Consider the following 22490-nt stretch of genomic DNA (forward strand, 5'->3'; position numbering starts at 1 on the left):
GGGTGAACATTGCGTCAGTGGATTTTCAGATGGTAGAGCACCTCCTTTAACAAGCCACAAGTGACGCTAGCTCCTGAACCTCAGGAAGAGATAAGTGACGAAAACCGCGGGTCCCTTACCCTCTCCGAGCCTCAGTTTCTCCATCATGACAATGTCATGAACATCAGGAGAGTCATGAGCATTCTGCAGAGCCCTGTGCAGAAATCCACATGAATATTACCCTCTCGCAGACATTTACCCTTAGGCTCTCATGTCTCTATTTTACCTTCGTCTCCACCCGCTAGCTAGAAAAATCACTCCCAACTTTTGAAAATATTTGGGGATATCCTCGCCAGCCTTTCCAAAAGTCAAGTGTGGGATGCCATCTGTCCTCAGTTTGGGGTGAGATCGTACTTGCTCAGACTAACCAAACGCCGAAGCAGGCGAGCTTGCGTGCAGGAAACACCATGTGCGCCGCCCTGTGAGAAGAAAACCCACAGCACAGTCCAGGCAGCCACTGCTTCCATGCCAGCATTGATTGGTTGAATGGGTTGTTGGTAGGTACCAGTCATGGGGCTTGAACTCAGGGCCTAGATACTGTCCCTGAGCGCTTTTGTTCAAAGCTAGCACTCTACCACCTTGAGCCACAGGTCCGTTTCTGGTTTTCTGGTGTTTAATTGGAAATAAAGAGTCTCATGGGTTTTCCTGTCCTGGCTGGCTTTGAACCACAATCCTCAGATCTCAGCCTCCTGGATTTTGAGGATTATAGATGTGAGCCACCAGCCCCTGGCAACCAGGTGAATGGTTTTATATAGGAATGTTTTTACAGACTCTGGGACTGTCTGCAAGCACTTTTCTATTGCAACCATAAAGTTAATTAGTGCTATTTTATGTCTCTACTATACCATCGGAGAATACTGCAAATCCAAACTTGCATATCCAAACTTGTAACAGCAGGTATCATGGATCCTGGACCAGAAAAGGACATTTAAGGAACTGAGAACATCCAAGCAATGGCTACATTATAGCTAAAAGAAACTTGTCACAACTGATCTGTGACAGATGTAGCACTATAGGGAGAGGGGTTCAAGTTGGTTAAGGTACTGGGAGAGGCCCAGCTGCAACTTTGCTATGAATAAGCACATTCCAAAGGGGAAAAAAGTGTCATTAAGAAGCAAACTGAGGCCAGCTGCTAGTGGATCATGCCTATAATCCTCACTATTCAGGAGTCTGAAATCTTAAGATGGTGGTTCAAAGCCAGCCCAGGCTTTAGAAAGTGTGTGAGACTCTTATCTCCAATTTAATATTCAGAAAAAGTCAGAAGTGGAGCTATGACTCAAGTAATAGAGCACTAACCTGGAGTAGAAAAACTCAAGGACAGATCTCAGACCCTGAGTTCAAGTCTAGGACCAGCACAAAGAAAGAGAGGAGAGAGAGAGAGGAAAAAAAGAGAGGGGGGGAGAGAGAAGGAAGGAGAGAAGGAATGAGAGAAAGAAGAAAAGACAAGAGAAGCCAACCTGAGCACAAAAGTCTGTGAGATTCTTATCTCCAATTAAACATTAGTATAATAATAATAATAATAATAATAATAATAATAAAAAGTAGAATGCTGTGGCGCAAGAGGTAGAGCAACAGCCTGAAGAAAAAAAAAAGCTAAGGGACAGTGTCCGGACTCTGAGTTCAAACTCCAGTAGCAGCATTTAAAAAAACCACAACACTAGACAGAGCTTCCATTCCCAAAAGAGGAGAAGGAAAGTTGGGACAGGGAAGAGAGAGAATGTTCGTGGAACCTGGGGACACCGTGAGCCCCCAGAAGCAAGCTGTAATTATGCAGAAGCAGAGGAGGACCTGCAGAAAACCAGCATTTCCTTGGAGTCATCACAGAGGCCAGTGCCCCTTTGATGATCACACTAAATATATTTAGGCAATATTCACTGAATGCCTGGAAAGAACATAAACTAAATGAGCAACAGAAAGAAAAAAAAATCCAGGCTTACATAAAAAGGCAAGTCCTCACACATCACAGGAAAATTTTCACCCCAGGAAATTTACTAAAGAAGTGAAGCCAAAGTTTGCCCACATTGAAGCTTTCCCTTCCTGGCCCTGCCGGTAACTAGATTTTTACCCCTTCCTAACACCTACATTTCAACTATGAAAATTAATTCTCTTAGCAGTTGGACCAGTATAGGAGCAAAAGTCAGATTGTGTCTTACCATTAGTTCTAAGAAGAAGAGGCCAGACACAGAGATTAGAATTTTCTTGAATCATTAATAGGAAAACAAAAAATAAAATAAACCCTGACATACAGGTCAGGGCACTAGTGGCTCACACCTGTAATGCTAGCTACTCAGGAGACTGAGATCTGAAAATCTCAGTTTAAAGCCAACGTGGGCAGAAAAGTCCCCATGAGACTCTTAATTCCAATTAATCACTCAAAAATCGGAAGTGGCACTGTGGCTCAAGTGGCAGAGTGCTAGCCTTAAGCACCAAGAGGCTCAGCATCAGTGCCCAGGCCCTGAGTTCAAGCCCCACAAATGACAAAGACAAAACCAAAAACAAAACTTGACACTCAACAGAAACAACTAAACCCCATTCTACTCTGGCAACTTAAGATGCTTAACAAATGACTGACCTAAAAACAGCGTGCCATGCCTTTCTTGGTATAACGCAAACTCATGCACTGCTCTTTCCGTTTTTATAAAGCTCCCATGATGCGTGCATTTTTAATTCTGCCACAGAGGATTGATTTAATTTCCCGGTGATCAGCCTGGATTTCTTCCCTCCTTCACTATCAGTCAAAATGAGCTCCTGATTTCTTGCCTTCGTAGCCCCTTAATAACAAATTAATGTCCATCATCCAGTCCTATCTCTCCACAAAGTCCCCCAAATAATTCCTTCTTCTGTGCCTATGATAAAGCACTCCCATATATCAATAAAAAATAAACAAGCTATTATATAGAAGCCTGCTCTTCCTGTTAAAGACTGAACATCAATTAAACTGACTAATATAAATATGTCAATATAAATATCTCAATGGCTACATGATCCTTACTTTTTTTTATGCTACAAAGGGTGAAAAAGTGCTGTTGTCAACCCAAGCAGGATTGTATGAACAATGATGGAAATTCTTGGAAAAATACAATGTGAATATGTGCAGCAATCTCTGTGAATTCTCCCCTGGGGTTGGCCACAAATGTTCCAGAACTTGTCTGCCCAGTTGTCTACTACAAATGCTTTTAGTATAAAAACCATGGATTATTCAAGTACAAACATCAACCCAAAGCAAGAATCACAAACAAACCAAGGCAACCTGTCCCAAGAGACTCTGGGACTAGTTAGTACCTGGATACCCATCTCTTAAATAGTAATTTACTTTCTAGCACCATGTTAAACCAAAGGCACTGAGTTAAATAACATCAATGGAGTAACCTGCCCTTTTTCCTGGTGGACTGTTGAAACTCATTATTCAATGAACAACTTTAATGAGTTTGTGATACCACTTGAGTATGATTCAAACCCTTTGAGGAAACAAACTCCAAGTTAAAAAAAAAAAAACAAAACAATATGAAGTCAGACACTGGTGGCTCATGCCTAGAATCCTAACTACTCAGGAGACTGAGATCTGAGGATTGTAGTTCAAAGCTAGCCTAGACAGGAAAGTCCATGAGACTCTGATCTTCAATTAAGCACCAAAAACAAACAAACAAATACCCAGAAGTGATGCTGTGGCTCAAGTGGTAGAGTCCTAACCTGGAAAGCACAAAAGTTCAGGAACAGTGCTTGAACCTGAGTTCAAGCCCCAGGATAGGCACAAGAAAACAAATTAAAACACTAAAACGCTGTGAAATGCGTTCACCTTTTCATTCCTGTGACTCAACATCATTGGAGTTCTCTGTCCCACCACTCACTGGTGGTGTTGGGGGTCTACATGTTTCAGGGTTCAGCCTGCTGCCCCTGAGCCTGCTGAAAGAACACACACCCCCATTTCCATCGAAGCCGGAACTGGACACAACAGTGGTTTTGTCATAAATGCCCTCATTTATGCCCTCATTTATCCTATCTTTCAGGGCTGTATGATCTGGTCATTAAATTTCCAACTGTGGGTATATTTTTACTCTAAAATGTGGCTCTTTCTAATGCCATTTTATGATCCAATTGCTAAATAATTAACACCAAATGCATGGATATAATAAAACCTGAAACATTTGATTTGGTGACCCATATAAACACTGACCTTACTAACTGCCACAAGTTTCCCAAACTGGACATACTGTCAGCATACGGGACTGAGAACTCGTATCACCAGCTCAAATCCCACAACTGGACTCACTGAGCACAAAAATTTGCAACCTAGGCTGAAGCTCAAGTGTTGCCTCGCATGCACAAAGCCCTGAATTCAATCCCTAGTACTGAGGAGGAAAAGAAAGTGTGGGGGGAAAAATTTGCAATTTTACAGTCCAAAACAATGATTCACCAATAAGTATATAAGTGTAAATAGAAGCAAGCGTGCATGCAACTTACAGGAGAGGTTCAGCTTCAGAAAAGATCACCAAGATCATAAAAATATGACACACCAAGGCAGATCTGTCTTCAGAAACCAGCCACACCCAAATGCACATGTGGACATCCAGACAATGGTATGGATGCTGTTGTTTTGTTGTTTATTTATTGTTATTGTAAAGGTGATGTACAGAAGGGTTACAATTACGTAAGTCAGGTAAAAAGTACATTTTTTAAAACTGTCACCCCTTCCCTGCTCACTCCCAGTTTTTCCCTCCCATCTTCACCTACTTGTTTAGTTCATTTGGGACATAGTATCCAGTGAGTACCACAATTACATTTGTTCACCCTTTGTCTCTCCATTTCTCTGCCTCCCTTTACACGCCCAAAGGCAGATAAATAAAATAAAAGGAAATAAAAACAAATTGTGCCTATGTGATCCTCTCCTAAGAATATCCCATTTCTCATGAGAAAGGGTATCAATCAATGTGCGAGAAGTAATGCACCTACAATCAGATGAATGTAACTGTAACCCCTTTATACATTATCCCCACAATAAAAAAGAAGAATATCCCCTTTTCGTTTCATTGTGTGAATACCTAGAGACCTGTATAATTTATCAAGTCTTAGTGCATTTTTTTCTTTTACCGTCCAGTGTAAACACACTGTAAATTTCCAGGTATATTGTAGTTACCATGTTTCTCTGGGTCTGTCTTATGTTGCTGAATATAACTTTCCCAATTCTATTTTCTTGTAAATGGCACCGTACTGTTCTGATGATGTAGAATTCTTTTGTGCACATATACATTTTCTTGATCCATTTATCCACTAAGGGGAAGCTGGGTTGAAGCCCACTGAATGATTTTTGCCAGCTATGCATCGGACAAGGGCCTTGTGTCTAAAATATACTTAGAGCTCAAAAAATCAAACCCCCAGCAAATAAACTCTCAAAGAAATGACAACCCTATTAATGGGCTAAGGACTTACAGAGATTTCTCAGAAGAAGTAAAAATGGCCAACAGACACATGAAGAAATGTTCAACATCTCTGGCATTAAAAGAAATGCAAGACAAAACAACACTGAGATTCCATCTCACCCCAGTTTTAAAAAATTAGCCATTTTCAAGAAAACTAACAACAGATACTAACAGGAATGTGGCCAAAGGGAATACAACTACACTACTGATGGAAATGTAAACCTGTCCAACACTTTGGAAAGTAGTATGGAGGTTCCTCAAAAGACTAAACATAGAGCTTCCCTATGACCCAGCAATTCCACTCCTGGGCATTTACCCAATACAACACAAACAAGGTCACACTAAAGTGACCAGCACAACCAGGTTCATTGCAGCATTGTTTGCCACAGCTGCTGTTATTTTGAACCAACCCCTCTAAGACACCACTCTAATGTGAGGTTACCTGAAAATAGGATTGCTAAAATTAAGCACCAGTGACACATGCCTATGATAATCCTCATGAATCACGAGGCTGAGGTCATGGCTCAGAGTCACCCCAGGCTGAAAAGTCTGTGAGAATCATCTCCAATTAACTACTACAAAACCAGCGACAGCTATAGCTCAAGTGGTAGAACACCAGCCTTGCGTGAAAAAGCTCAAGGGCAGTGCCAAGGACCTTAGTTCAAACCCCAGTACCTAGCATAATAATGACTGAGAATAACTACAGGAGTACTCTATTATTACAAATAAACTATCTTATTTTTCCTTTATTCCCACTGATGAGTATGGCCACTTCAATACATACATACATATACACACAGACACACACACATATATGTATATATATAATATGTATATAATGTAATTATGGGCTGGGCACAGTGGCTCATGCCTGTAATCCTAGCTATTCAGGAGGCCAAGATCTGAGAATCAGGGTTCAAAGTCAGCCCAGACCCTGAAGACCGTGAGACTCTTATCTCCAATTAACCACTAGAAAACTGGAAATAGTGCTGTGGCTCAAGGGGTAGGGCAGTAGCCTTGAGCTAAAGAGCTCAGGGACAGGGGCCGAGAGTTTGGCCTAGTGGTTAAAGCGCTTGCCTAGCATGCATGAAGACCTGGGTTCGATTCCTCGGTACCACATACATAGAAAAAAGCCGGAAGTGGTGCTGAGGCTCAAGTGGTAGAGTTCTAGCCTTGAGAAAGCCCAAAGACAGTGCTCAGGTCCTGAGCTCAAGCCCAGGACTGGCAAAAAAAAAAAAAGAGCTCAGGGACAGTGCCCAAGCCCAGAGTCCAAGTCCCACAACAGACAAAAAAAAAATTAACTATGTATAACTAATATATGTGTTTACACGCACACACACAACATCTTTTGAAGTACACCAATAGCCCCAAAGAACACCTACAGGAACACAATACCAAAAGCAAATCCTTTTCTGGAGTAGCAAATGAAATTACCACTGTTGAATTGTGTAACATTCCTACACACCTAAAACCAACAGGTCACAACTCAATACCTGCCCCATCTCCATTACACACTCAAGAGTATTTTGTGGGGGCTTTTTCTTTTTTAAATCAAACTTGTTTTGCCTTTTTTTTTACCTTAGCTTTGAGTAGATAAAAATCTGAGCTGGAATCTATTTATTTGAAAACAGCACAAAACTTAAAAGGAACAACTGGTCAACCTCAGAAGGTATAGTAGTACTATGGAAAAATGATAAGACTGTTGGCTAACTGTGTGGACATAAGCCAACAAAATAAATGACTAACAGATTAGCAACCTTAAATATGCAATAAAAGTAACTTGTGGATGAACCAAGCATCCCAGAAGGGTTCTTACTCAATAGACAGACCAAGGGGAACCAAGCAGGGTAAACACAGACTCTAAGGAGAAGACACTAAAGCCAAGTAGATCATTAACAGAGAAGGCAATCCAGTGAAATCCCACAATGTCACACACAGCTACATCCAGAAGAGACAAATGAAAATTTCTTATGCCTTCAGCAAAGATAAGCCCTTTAACTAACCCAAACATACACCAGGAAAGACAGCCCTGGGACCGTCATACAGTTTACAATGTAGAAACTGAAGTGGGGTGTGTATCCCCCTACTTACGGAGATTATTTATGGGGGCCCTTGAATCCATGTTCTCGTAATGCTGGACATGGACGACAATGTTCAGGTCTCTCTCCATGTGGTCAGTGTTGCAGTGACCCTGAGGCCTCATGACATCTGCCAGGGCCCTGTTTAAAAAAAGAATGAATGAATGGAGATCTGTTCATTAAAACATAGCAATTGACACCTGCCATGAGCCAAGCCCTGGTCTCATCAACAAAAGACAAGGCTGTTGGCTCCATGGAGAATCTTGTTCCATTAGGGGCAGGACAGAGAGACAGCATAAACTCATGGCAATTTTAGAGGGGACACAGTGACTCCACACAGATGATTTCCCTTGCTTCTCATGATGGCCCTGTCATACCAGCACCATTTACCCTTTCCTCCCCTCCTCCGCCCTCCCTACCCAGAGCAGCTGAGAAGTCGGTAACAAATACACACACTACATATCCAATTCTCAGTTGCATTTATATCTAACACAGTGTTTCTCAGAAACAGCAATAGTCCGACATGTATGGAGTACTTACCATGAGCCAGTCATGATCATACTAACCACAAGGGGTGCCTTAACTAAACAAAGCAGGACACTATGGGGGAATTATGACCTGCTGCAGATGAAAGGGGAATAAAATGCTGAAACAAATGAACCTGCTGAAGGTCACACAGCGAGTGTGCAGTGTCTTGGTCCTCATTTTTTTGTGCCAGTATGAGGCTTGAACTCCGCTGACCTTTAGCTTTATCTCATGGGGATGTCACTCTACCACTTGAGCCCACAGCTTCACTTCCAGTTTTTGTTTTTTTTAGTCATTAACTGGGAGTTCAGAGTCTCATATACTTTCCTGCCTGGGATGGCTTCAAACCACAACTCTGACCTCAGCCCTCTAAGTGGCTAGGATTACAGGTGTGAACCACCAGCACTTGGCTTTCCGTCCTCCAGAAAATGGGACCACAGTTCAATGACCAATGAGCATCACGGTATATGTATGCATAGGAGAACAGCTCAGAATGTGCACATAAAACAGAGACAATCATCATTATCAACCAGATCCACCAACATGCTTCTCCTCCCTCTTCCTCTACCCTTCATCATGGATGCGCCTGGATATACGAACAATTTTAAAAGATACAGAATATTGTATATACTATTGCTGAGAGATATCTTTTGCCTAAATGGTGTTTTAACCATAAACCTCCTTCTGCCGTTATCTTCTGCATACCCAACAGCAGAGCTAGTCCCCTATGAATGAAGGAAGCATTTCCTTGCTCCTTTCCAAACATCTATCATCATCCTTGGAAACCCTCATATTTCACTTACCTGTAAGGAGAATGAGTTCCATGGGCAGCAACCACTAGCAAGATGATAGGAACCAACCAATCAGAATGGATGCCAGCTAACATCCAGTCAGTTCATTACCAACCAGGACACCCAACTCTGTTACATTAGTGACATCCAGATGGCCTCTGCCCCCCGACCAATGGATATCTTCACACAGACTTTTTCTTATGCTTGGGAGTGCTCTTCCAGCACACATACTGAGTGACAAGGCCATGTTTTAGAATGTCCCAGGTATCCCTAGATAATCAGACCCTTGCAGCTCATGTAAAGAAGATGGGAAATGAAGAACAACTGCTGGGGGGGTCAGTAGGAAAGCTCACACCTATCACCTATGAATTCAGCAGCCCCCAGTCCCTTGTCTGCTGAGACCTACCAACCACAGCAGAAGAGTCTCACCCTGACATCTGTCAATCAGCACACTGGCACCACCCAGGAACTTGATGGGAACTGCTGGATCCGTTCACACCTTACTGGGTCAGAAACCCCAGGATTGGGCCTGGTACAAGGCATTATCCTAGGCCCTCCCTATGTTTGTGCTGCAGGCTCAAATTTGAGTCTATGCTAGAGCAACAGAGGCTTAAGAGAATGTCTGCTGGCGATACTATGACTCCAGGGGCAAGAACCATGGCTGGTAAAAAGTCTCAGGTGGGGAAGAGACATAGATCAGCCCAAAAAGAGGCCTTGGATTAATTAGAATTTTTTTTAAAAAATGGAATCCATTATGGAACAGGAGAATAACAACAGCTCTCAATCGTTTGTTCATTCAATAAATGTTTATTTTCTACTATGTGCCATGCATGACGCGAGGCCCTGGGGATACAGCTGTGCACAAGCTGAACGAGGTCGCAGCCTTCCTGGAGCTTACATTCTATCTATGGGAGAGAATAAGAAAATAAATAGAACATGTTAAATAAGTAAAGGCTGCAAATAAACAAACACACGGAGAGTAATGCCGTCAAAAGAAACCAGTGCATAGCAGCGTTTTTTTTTCACAAGAGCAGGGATACGCCAAGAAACAACTGAAATGTCTACCCACATACAGATGAGTGCACACACACGAGAGATATGAAATGGAATAGTACTCAGCCACAAAAAGGCAGGAAGCCTATATCAGCCATACAAGAAGCTCAGCCAGAGAAGCCAAACACAAAAAGCCAGGAACTCTATGATTCCATTTGTGCAAAATGTCCACAACAAGAATTCCCCAAAGAGAACGAGTGGTAACTCAAAACTCAACCCTTGCCAGAGGCCAAGGGCTAAGAAAGAGGCCCAGGAAAGGGGCAGCTAACAGATACAGTTTTCTTTTTAGTGGGATGAAGAACCATCAACATTACTGAGCTAAACAGCGATTGAGATTATACCATGTTGAGACTGTAACAAAAAGTCACTGAATTCTGTACAATCTTATAACTGAGAGATGCTGTGGTCAGACTGCATGAAGAGGCGATACTTGAGGGAAGAGGAGGATTCAGTAACACAATGGTATAGTTTGCATCTGGATGGTTCCAGAAGGCCCATGTGTTAAAGCTTGGTCCCCAGCTTGACACTCTTGGGAGTTGGAAAGCTGGAAGAGGTCAGTCTTCAGGTCATAGGGGAGGAGGGGTGGCCTCAAAGAAGAGTCTGGAACCCTCATCTCTTCCTCTTTCTGATTCTCATGGCTGGAGAGGGAGCAGCTTCGCTCTACCACATGCTTTCTGCTCATGGCTACTCGCTCACCACGGGTCCAGAGGCAACAAGGCCAACTGAATACAAATCCCACAGAACTCTGCCCTCACAAAAGAAAAAAAGAAAAAGAAAACTTTTCCTCTCTGTAAGTCCATGTCTCCTCGACTGTTTAAGCAAGTCACAGAACGCAGAATGACATACAGGCGAGGATGGAGAAAGCATCGCAGAGAAGACACATGGAGGTGCGAAGGGTCTGAGGCAGGAAAGAGATAGATACTTGAAGAACAGCCAGGGCTAACAACAAAACTGGAGCCGGGCAAGTCAAGAGGAGGGGACTTCAAGATGTGGATTTTTGTCACTCGTTGTGAAGGAAAAACTGTCCCCAAGTCAGCCAGCCCAGCTCATCAGCAGAGGGCCTGAGCAGAGGTTTAAAATCCAAGGTCAGGCTCCTTCCTACCTCTGTGAGGCAAGCGGGAACGTGTGAGGCGGGGGGCGGGGGGAGGGAGACAAAGGCCTTCCCCCACCTAACTTGCCTTTCGCACTTCTAAACAGGCTCTTCATCCTGGGCGTCAAGGGATCGTTGAATTCCTCTGTAATTGAATGGAAAATTATTTGTGCATTTTCCTTCAGCAAGATGCCAGGGTGTCTCCCAGACTTGGGGCTCTCCCAAAAAAAAAAAAAAAAAAAAAAAAAAAGCATTAAGAGGTTTCCAGAAGGTAGTAAAGGAAGGTTATCGGGGTGACTGCTGTGAATGTGGTCCACACTGCCATTTACAGAGACCGTAGGCTTCTCCAAAGCGCTGAAAACTGGGACACACCAGTCTCAAAACCAAAGATGCACCCCTCCCCCTCCCAATCTTCTACCCCCACCCTCTCCCAGCCAGTCCACCATTCCCAGAATGCGCAGTAGAGAGGAGGATTCTTAGAGACATCCACTTTCTGGACAAGAAGTCTCCAGAGCCAGCCTATTCCAAAGACTGCGTAAAGTGACCCAGCACTGGGAAAAGAAAATAGTCATCCTGCATACTGTCTCTCATCATTAAAAACCTAAGAAGAAATAATCTGGCCCTCGAGTTGAGGCACATACTCCTGTCACTCTTCCAGCGACGTAGGCAGCAGACAATAGGAAGATCACCGTTCCAGACCAGTTCAAGGAAAAGCAAAGCGAGACCCTTCCCATCCAACTAGCCAAGTTTACAGGAACAGGCATGTAATCCCAGCTACAGCAGAGGCAGTGATTGGCTGGAGGATCTTAAGTATGAAGGTGGCTTGAGCGGGAGTATAAGTCCTGTATCCATAAAACAACAGCAAAGCGCCATGGTTCAAATAGTAGAGGGCTCGCCCAGCAACCACAAAACCCTGAGTTTAAAACACCAGTAAAGGGTGAGGGGGAGAAGAAGGGAGAGGGAAAAGGGGAGGGAGAGAGAGAGAGAAAGAAGGGAAAGGAGGGAGATCAGCTTAATTACATGAATGATAGTACAGTCTGTACCAATCCAGTCCTATCTGGTATCAAGAATCAGGGACTTTAGACCAAGCAAGGTGCCTCTCAGCACCACCCTCACTGGGGCACGCTACCTGTCTTACAGCTATTCATGTCCCCAAAAGGGTCACACAGGCTGTATCCTTTTTTAATTATTATACAAATGATGTACAGGGCCTAGTGGTAGAGTTCCTGCTTAGCAAGCAGGAAGACCCAGGTTCAATTTCTTGGTACCACATACAAAGGAAAAAAAAAAAAAAACAGAAATGATGTTGTGGCTTAAGTGGTAGAGCTCTAGCCTTGAAAAAAGCCCAAGAGCAGTGCTCAAGCCCTGAGCTCAAGCCCCGGAACTGGCAAAAATAATAATAATGTACAGAGGGGTTACAGTTACATAAGTCAGGCAGTGAGTACATTGCTCTTTGGACAGCGTCATTCCTTCCCTTGCTCTCTCCCAATTTCCCTCTCCACTCACAAATTGTATAGCTCATTTTTCACAGCGTCCAGTGAGTATCACTACTGTATTTCTCACTTTTGTCCCTCCATTTCTGTGCCTCGGTTTACACTCCCAAAGACCGACACATAAACAAACAAGACAAAAAAACAAAACAGCAACAAAGAAAACAAAAACTCCCATTTCCTAGAGTTTCATTTTGACAAGTATTTTACAGGATTAAATTCAAGAAAGCATTGTATCTTTGGGCTTCTCTCCTAAGAGACTGTGTCTTTTTTGGCCATACTAACCTTCACAATGCAGATACATGACTTGGAAAATACACACTATGTACTTATGCACTCATACACACACATTGTGACAGTTCCACAGGTTAAAGGCAGGGCTGGGCAAGTTACCAGAAAGCAGAATTAAGCCAGATGTAGTAATATACATCTGTAGTCCCCGCATTAGAGAGGCAGCTAGGGTGGTGGATTCAGGGGTAGCCTGGACTACACAGTGAGATCCTGTTTGGAAAACAGTAAGAAAGAACAAAATAACAGAAGGAGGGAAGGAAGAAAGGAAGGTGGGAGGGAGGAAACAAAAAGACAACACAGGGTGGCTGCATGCTCCTGGGTGGCTTTGTACAAGAATAAAGCAGAGATGGTCTCTTCAGATCCAAACAAATCAGCCAAAAATACTCAAACCCTCCTGGGGAATATTCCAGACCTGATTTTGTTTATTTATTCATTAGGAACATCACCCTCTGGGCTCACTATGCATTGAGATCTTAGCTAATAATAGTACGAAGTCATCCCAACCCAGTCACATACTCTTCAGTGATCATCTCACTTCAGGCTCCAAACTCCAAGCACTTACACACACTTTACAACCTACCTCCGAATTGTTCATGGGCCCATGCTTCTACAGATTGGTAGTATACATAATTTTCTTCATTTTTCTCTTTTTGCCAGTCCTGGGGCTTGAACTCAAAGCCTGAGCCCTTGAGCTTTCTCAGGGCTAGAGCTCCACCAGTTGGAGCCATAGCACCACTTCTGGCTTTTTCTGTCTATCTGGTACCAAGGAATTGAAACCAGGGCTTCATGCATGCTAGGCAAGCACTCTACCATTAGGCCAAAGTCCCAGCCCCTATAATTCTTTTAAAGCTTTTTTTTAATATGGCTATGTTAAGAAAATGAAATTATGACAGCCCAGGGAAAAAACCAACTATGAGTCATTAAAAGCAAACTACTGCCGAAGGACCCAGCACTGTCTCTGGTCTACAGCTCGAGCCTTTCTTAAGACTTTTAACTTGCAATTTAAGTACCTGGAGAACTGGTTTTGAAAAAATACAGAGTTTGATTCCATAACCCAAAGTGACAAGCATCAGATGATGCTTGGAGAGGCCTGGCCACCCAGTACTTGATAAGTACTGAGATCCTAAGTACTGTGAGAGCCAGAAGCGTCCATTTGGCCCCCTCCTCCCCACACCCACATATTTGATCAGATTGATTCTGGGTATTCTTGGATGCGATTGACATTAAACTGATGCAGTGAATCAAGCAAATGACCCACTTTCATGTTAGGTGGGTGCCATCTTATCCAGTGATGGTCCAAAGACTGTCCCTTCCGCCAAAAGGAGAGAATTCTCCCACTGAAGACCTCAGAACCAGAATGCTGTGTTATTTCTGGGTCCAAAAGCATCCTGCCTACTGAGCCTTCACACCTGACCTGAGACTTGTCCTGCAGACCCAGACCCAGGACTTTCAAACTCCACATACTGGTTGTTTTGCAGGCTAGAGGTATCTTATTAGAGAAAAAAAAAAAAAAGCTTGGAATGTGGCTTATGCATGAAGCCAGGGCTTCTATTCCTCAGTACTACAAAAGGGGAAAAAAGCCAGAAGTGGTGCTGTGACTCAAATGGTACAGCACTAGCCTTACCTTGAAGACAGAGAGGCTTAAGGACACAGCCCAGGCTCTCCCCGAGTTCAAACCTCAGGACTGGCAAAAACAAAAAAAATTTTTTGGAGAAAAAAAAAGGGGGTGGGGGGGAAGCAAGAGGCCCTGAATTCAAGCCCCAGTGGTGACACACAAATAAGAAAAAAGAAAAAAGGGAAAGCTACATGTCGATGTCTTTGATATTCCTTAGCTATACTCCGCTCCCTGATATTAACACTAACATGTTTGAGGTTGAAAAAAATGATTGAATACCAGCAATTTCACCAGACTCGACTCAGTATTGATTCACTGGCAGATTTCCTTGTGTATTACCTGACCCTGATATTTTTGCCTGCTGGTTCTACGAAGGCAGAAACACCTGCTACCATAGCCTGCTGTCGCTGAGCCTGGAGTTCTGCATGCATGCCATGGGCAGTGTCCAGTGGAACTCGACTGGGTGTGTGGATGGAAGAATGTACCATGCAACTGTGTACACCAAGTCATCCAAAACCAGAGGAATTGACATCCTGGCATCAGCACACAGCTGTGAAGAGAAGACCATCAGGTCCTTCTTTCCCTTGACCGTGATGATCACAGAAGATAGCAAACTAGCCCATCAAATAAATTAATAACCTCGTAGTAAGCCACAATACAGAGTGAAGCAGGTAGTCCTGAGAGATACATGGAGCGGGGAATGAGAAGGGAACAGCTAAGGCTGAGGGGTCAGGAAAAGCCGTCTGGGAGAAAGACATTGGAGTTGACACTCGAATGACAGACGGACACGTGGTGAGATGACCTTGCCATCCAAATTCTGGTGGAAGAGAATCAGAGCCAAAGCAAGGACCCCAAGATAGGGATGGCTTGGCTCCTGTCAGGGAGGAAAAGGAGAAGGTGGCTTTAATTTGCAATCACAGCGTGTGGATAGAAGATGACAGTGTTTCCAAACAGACCATAGCTTGCACCTGTAATCTTGGATACTCAGGAGTCTGAGATCTGTGGATGATGGCTATTTGAAGTCGGCCTGGGCAAGAAAATCCATAAGACTCTTCTCTTCAATTAACCAGAAAAAAAAAGCCAGAAGTAGAAGATGCGGCCCAAGTGGCAGAATGGTTGTCTTGAGTATAAAAATGCTCAGAGATAGCAGCACCCAAGACCTAAGTTCAAACCCCAGCACTGACACAAAACAAAAAGGCAAAGGGACACAGACCCCAAACAGTGGCAAATAAATCCTACAAGAAAAACATCAGAGGATGACATTATCCAAAAAGAATGTACTTTTCACCTGACTTATGTAACTATAACCCCTTTGTATGGCACTATAATAACAATTAACAAAAAACAAGTTCAGACATGTTCCACACACCGCAGTCATACACAAGCACAGATAGGCCTTCAGGAGCTCATCAGACAGCCGGGGAGAGCTACAGGGCTACCCCACAAGTGTGGTGATGGAAGCTGGGCAGACTGGAGAGGAACTGGAAGACAATATAAAAACAAAAACAACAAAACAAGGCATACTGAAGAAGGGTATTCAATCTTTCTTTGCAAAAGATTCTACCTCTCAGGATTCTGTGCTGTGCCATTTCACAACTTGGAATTTTTTTTAATTCTAAAGATAAGCAAAAGAATGGTACGTGATCTCTCTACCAGCCTTGAGTGGCGAGAGCTTCTGACAGCATGGTTCTTACCCTCAAGGTCATTGCTCACCCATGCCTCCCAAGAGACCTGACCCAGCCAGGGGCAGATACAGAATATTATATATATATGGATATATATATATATCTTTACATATACATATATTCATTCCTTGGCTTGATCTTACAGTGGCTACTGGAACTAGAACTAAAGCACACATTGTTTGTTTGCAGGTGTGAACTCAAAGGCGAGGCTACCTAGCAGTCAAGGTCATACCCTCTGCCTCACACGTCTGGCTCTGAAATCAATCTCCTTCAGCACCCTGGGAGCTGGCGCAGGCTCTTGGAAAGCAACCGTCTCCATGCTTCTGCACAGAACCTACCTTGTGGGGGAGGGGTGTGAAATTAAATGAGAATTTACATATAAGCTTATGGCAAAATTGCAAATCTAAGCCTGGGTTCTTCGATATCACCCAGACAGCACTTGGCAGTGTGTTTGAGCTACACAGACTGCAACCTTCTTCTTCCCTGTTCTCAAACCCACCACTTGCTCCTGCTCTCATTAAAAGGCAAGACCAGAGAGGTTTAAGAGACCTGGCTCCTAAACCAGACACAGAGAAGAGCTGGACATTGAGATCTGAACATTCCTCTGCTCGGTAGACACAAGGGGACAAATTCCAGTAGGAACATGAGAAAAGGCCATTGTGGCTGAACGGCATGTTACTTGGCAAGCCTGATTCTTGGGAAATTCTCAAAGAACTGGAAGCTCAGAGAGGTGAAGCAATCTTCCCAGAGTCACACAGCTAGAAAAGTGACTGAGCTGGGACTGGATCTCAGTAAAACTGGAGCCCATGCCATTTGTGCTGGTCAGTCTGACCTGGCTGTCTCTCCGCAGTGGGCAGGTAGACAAAGTAGTAGTGACAGAGAATCTCGGAGCCACTACAGCCACCGACAACCACCAGGGGAAGAAGATGCAGGGCTAGGACCACCAGACCTAGAGAATTCTAAAAGGGAATCTGGAATCCGGATTTGTGTGTGAAACCTTCCCATCTCCAATGGCCAGAAACGGATTCTAATAGTGGATTGTAAAACATTTAGGCTCATGAGACAAAGATTTCACAGCCAAGGACAGCGCACCACGGGACAGGACCCAAAGGAGAAACCCCCAGATCTGAGATACATCTAGGGTTCCAGGGGACATTCTGATTTGGCTGAGTATTCCAGAACAAAGAGCAGGGAATTGTGGGGCTTCATGTTTGGTCTTAGGAGATCCAGGCTGAGACTTTTAGGAGCTCAGTGTCATGTCTACGAAGTATTTTCAAGTGTTGCAGTGAAAATGAAAAGGAGAGGGTAAGAGATGGTGGAGGAAGGGAAGGTAGGAGGGAAGCAGGAAAGGAGGAAAGGAAGAAAGGAGGAAAGGAGGGACGGGTAGAGGAAAGAAGGGAGGGAGAAGAAGGGAAAGGAGGAGGAGGAAGAGGGGAAGGAGGGAAGAAAGGGGAGAGAGGGAGGAAAAAAGGCAACGAGAGAAAAAGAGGGCAAAAGAAAAATATGTAAGAATGAAATATTAACCCAATTAAGCCAATCCAAAAAAAATACTAAAAACTAATTTAGATTAATCGTTCTCAACTGGAGATTTTTGTTCTCTTCTACATCTGGAATGCCTGGAGATTTTTTTTTTTTACTTTGGTGACTGAGGGTATAGGTGTGGCCCCCAGATTTCAAACACCCTACCACAAAGGATTATCAAGCCTCTGAAGTGAACCTGCCAAGGTTAAAAAAAACCCTAGCCCCAGCACGAGCCACCCAAAGGTTCCTTATTCCAGCAAAATCCTTGGATGTTTTCCATGGTTCACAATGGCAAACTATGGAAAGAAAACTTCTTTTTCAAAAAAAAAATCCACAAATGGAAAAACCTGGCAGGTAAAAAAAAAAAACCAACTCCATCACTTGGGGAACTGAAAGATCTTTCCATCAGAAAACCCTCTCTGCAGCCCTCCCAGGAGGCCCTGCCCTGATCACTGTCTGACAGGCCTCCGACGCTGCTAAACTACCCAAATTGGTTGGGAGGGGGGTTCCCAAGTGTGCATTTGGGTTTGCAACCACCTGCTGTGTCCTTGTAAGTACTTTTGGGGGGGGGGGAGCAACAGGAAAAGCCTTGTCTCATCATCCCTTGCAGCTCCAGACGAGTGAAGAGGCTGTGGCTGGCAGGTTCCTTTTACCTGGAAGCTGCCTCACCTCCTAGCAGGCTTCTCTGCTGCCAAGCTCGGCGTGCTGGGTATACCAGATCATGGTCAGGTAAGAGCTAATGAGCCAGCCGCCACATGACACACCATCGGAACAAGAGACATTCAGAGAAGCAGCCCAGAACATGGGGAGCAGACGGACCAACACAGAGGTTACACACGCATAGAAATGAAGCGAGGAAGCACAGATTAACAATCACACCAGCCCCTCTCCATTCTCATGGATTCATGATCCATCTCCTGACCCCAGGACTGAATAATTCACAAATCCAAGATCTGTTTTTTCCCCCCAAAGTGTAGACTACTTGAGCACGGTGTGGGGGGAGGGAATAGAGCCAATTTCTGGGGCTCATTCCTAACCTATAAGTTCAGAATCTCTATGAATGGCACTCAAGACCCTGCTCTTTGGAACCCCAATACCGTCCCCACCACCACCACCCTCCAATCCTGAGGCTGGGTCTGAATACATCTGCTTGCTGAAGGCACAAGTTGAATTAGAGGGCCTAGAAACTATACAGCCTTCTGGTCATGTGACCAGACAAAACCCTGACTATGAGTTCCACACTTGGAAATTAAGAGCACCTGTCTCATAGGGTAGCCTTTAGAACTAAATGAGTACCTTCCCCCATACACATCTATAGATGTGCACATGTATGTGCATACATATAAACACACACACACACCTCCAGTCAGCAAACAATACTGTGCTCAGCAAGTGTTTGCCATTTACCAATCAGTGGAAAAATGACCATCACCTGGACCACTTTTCAACTACAGAGACCCAGGTCCTACACTAAATTGTAATTTAAATAATTAAGGTGGGACTTCCCTCCAACCTACACCACCACATGATCTCCTTTAAAACTTTACAGGTGATTCTTCCCTCCCCCCCCCCAAAAAAAGCAACAAGGTTAGGGAGAGGAAAAGTAAGAATGTGTCTTAGAAGCTGCCAGTAGAAATCAACGATTCTCTGCCCCAACTAGAGTCAATTGCTAGTAATTTTTAATGCATTTTCCACATTCTGGAATTGTGCCTCCCCCCCCAAAAAAATACCTGGAGAGCTTGTCTGGAGGCACTTGTCTCAGGACTGGGTACCCCCTAAATGGTGCCTGTAAACAAGACTTTTCCTGGCACCTGCAACCCACTCCACTATTCACATACCCCTCAAAAAAAGCAGAGCTAGTAGGGGCACAATAAGGAATTGGGGTACCTCCTGGCTCCTGAAGAATTGTCGGACATCAGCTTGGCCCAGGTCAGAGAGGTCTTACAAGTTGCTGGGGTCTTGTTTCCACCCTCCACACACACCCCCAAAGGCTAAGTTCCCCATCTCCTCTCCTCCCTCCCCTGGGATGGCATCCTGAGGGGTGACTGGTCTGGAAAAGGCTTGGAGATTTGGGCAGTCATGCACCTGCCACCAGCTCAGAGCGTGGTCCAGATAGGGTGACACCACTTACTGTGGCCCTTCACCTATCTACTTCTTACTCTATGCACAGCCCTGGAGGACCAGAGCCTCTCCCCACACACACACCCAAGACTGGGCCATGAGGAGACCCAGCCGGTGGAGTTGGCAATAGGGCACTCTGGGGTTGTGGGGCGCCTGACTCCTTAGCTGGACCTGGATTTCTTGAATCCCCCACAAGCTTGTTTCTGAATCTCAAACCCACTCCCTACCCAAACAAACCAGTACTTCCTCACCTCTTCTCTCCTTCCCCCCCCTCCAACCCCAAGTCCTTCCCCTTTAGGGGACAAAAAAATTCATCAGATACTCTGCATATAAATAGAAAATAATTACTACTGAGGTGGTGATGTTCCTTCGCCTATTTTTGGTGGGTGTCTTTGTTCAGATTTTTTAAGGCACGCACAGGATCCGCGTGCACACACGCGCACGCTCGGGCACCCACACGCACACACTCCGGCCCTGGGGCTGGGAGGGAGGTGGTTCATGGCGACTTAGTTGCCCTGACTGGGAAAAACCCGAGACAATTAAGGCTTCCACCCCAGCTTCTTTGACCCCGAACCCGCTTCTCTGCGACCTCGCACCAACCCCAGGCTTTACGCACATGCACTTACACACTCACACTCACTCACACACACACACACACACACACACACACACACACACGCGGCTAGTGGCTGCATCCTCCGCTTCCAAAGTTACTGAGTTGTGCGGATTTACACACATGCGCGCGCGCAAAAGGCAAATAGCTCCATTAATTCCTAACTGCCGTCTCCCCATCTGCTGCGACTTGCATAACGAATAAAAACCAGGGGTGTAGGGGGGGGGAAAGTTGACGAATCAGGGTGCAGGGGTTTGGGATGAGGGAGGGAAGGACGGAGGGAGGGAGGGATGGAGGGAAGAAGGGGGTCTCCAGCTAGCAGACTCCGTGCCAACCCCGGGCCAGGGGCGGCAGCGCGCAGTTGATGGCCGCGGCCTTGGGGTGGGGGAGGAACCGGAGAGAAGCGGGGTTCCTGGGACCACGGGGAGATGAAGTCGCGATTCCCCCACGCGAGGCTTTTGTCCTCGCCCTCCGCTCCCTCTCCTCCCCCCCCCTTTTAAATTTTTACCAGTCGACCACTCACACACACGCCCCCCCCCCCCTTCCCTTGGAGGTTCTCCTGCCTGTTTACCTAGAGGTTAGCATCTGGAATCCGAGGTTGGGGAGTGTGTGTGTGTGTGGAGAGGAACATGGATCCCTTTCTCCCAACCGCCCCCCCCCCTCTTTAGGGACACGGGCTCCCAGACTGTGCGTCTCCGTCTCTCCGCGCCAGGGGAGGGGGCTGAGCCCCAGCCGTGCGCACGCACACACGCGTGCACACACACACACACGCGTGCACACACACACACACGCGTGCACACACGCTCACCACCACCCCCCCCGCCCCCCGCCTCGGCCCAGCCCCGCGCCCCTTCCCTGCGCGCCAGCCAAAGTTGGCTTCCCCGGGGACCTCCCCCTGAAGGGAGAGCAGGCTGGGGGGTGGGGAGGGAAGGGAAGGAGGGAAGGAAGGAGGGATCGGGGAGCCCCGCGGGGAGGGTGGAGGGGGGCGTAGGACAGCCCACCTGGACATGTGCTCTCTCTGGGGTCGGTGCGCCTTCTCCAAGCCCAGCTTGGTGAAGATGCCCACGAGGACCATGACGGCCACCACCCCGCAGATGATGTAGACGATCAGATTGGTCTTGTCCTTGGTGGGGTCGTGCAGGGGGTCGTCCTTGCGCGCGGGGGGCTTGCCGGTGTTGAGCCAAAGCGGGGTGTCGTAGTTGGTGCAGGTGCTCTGGTTCAGGCGCCGCTTCTTGAAGGTGCAGCAGAACCGGAAGCCGCACGTCCCGCAGCAGAAGATGAAGTCGCCCGAGCTGCAGTTGAATGGCGGGTCCCACTGGCCCATGACATCGAAGTAGCCCCGACAGAAGTCCGGCGTGGGCGCCCGGGTCGGGGGTGCGTCCGAGCCCCCGGCGCCCTCGGCAGCCTCTCCGGAGGCCGCCCCAGAGCGGTTGCCCCCCGTCAGCACCACCACGCCGCCCAGTTGCGCCAGCGGCCCCAGCCCGGTTCGCTCCTGCGCCCGGCACACGCGGGCGCACAGCTCGGTGAGGCAGCAGCCGAGGAGCAGCCTGAGGACGCGGCGCATCGTGTCTCCCAGTCCGGGCTCGACCGCTCGGCCGCCGCCGCCGCTGCCGGAGCCGCTGCAGCCGCCTCTCGAGGCGCGGCCGAGGCTGCCGACGCTGCTGCCGGGGGCTGCGAGCCGCCGCGGGCCGCACATGCAGGGAGCCGCGCCGAGCGCCCGGGGGTCGGCGGCCACGGCGCCCGCCTCAGCCTGCGTTCGCCTCCAGCGCGCCGCGCGCCGAGGGGCCGGGCTGGGGAGGAGCGCGCGGGGCCGGGCCGGGAGGGAGCGGGGAGGAGGAGGGGGGGGAGGGAAGAGGACGGAGGGGCGGGGGCCGAGTGAGCGCGGGGTGCAGGTCCGGCGGGCCACGGAGGGGAGGCGGAGGGGGGGAGGAGGAGAAAGGGGTGGGGAAGAAGCGGGGAGACTCGGTCTCCCGCGCCTTCCCCTCCGCCGGCGGCTCGGGACCCGCCGCCCCGCGTCCGCTCGCCGAGTCCGCTGCGCTCTCCAGCTCGCCAAGTGCGCCGAGGAGAGCGGAGCGACACTTGTGGAATGAAGGGAGGGCGCGGAGGGCGGGGGCGGGGAGGCGAGGGCGGGCGGAGGCGGCGCGCGCGGGGGCCGGGGCGG

At 46.8% G+C, this 22490-nt stretch overlaps 1 protein-coding gene across 2 annotated transcripts in view; it reads right to left on the bottom strand.

The window, feature by feature from the left end:
- The window catches only part of Shisa9 (shisa family member 9), a 188337-nt gene extending 166312 nt beyond the window's left edge, over positions 1-22025 (bottom strand). For both annotated transcript variants that reach the window (XM_090324746.1, XM_090324745.1), the window contains exons 1-2: positions 21331-22025; positions 7548-7675 (exon numbers count right to left, since the gene is read on the bottom strand). In XM_090324746.1, coding sequence (XP_090180872.1) covers positions 7548-7675; positions 21331-22025 — 823 coding nt within the window. The remainder of the gene's footprint in view (positions 1-7547; positions 7676-21330) is intronic.
- Between the last annotated feature and the right edge of the window lie 465 nt (positions 22026-22490).

Source organism: Megascapheus bottae, chromosome 36, assembly GCF_031878675.1.
Source record: "Megascapheus bottae isolate mThoBot1 chromosome 36, mThoBot2.hap1, whole genome shotgun sequence".
NCBI lineage: Eukaryota > Metazoa > Chordata > Mammalia > Rodentia > Geomyidae > Megascapheus > Megascapheus bottae.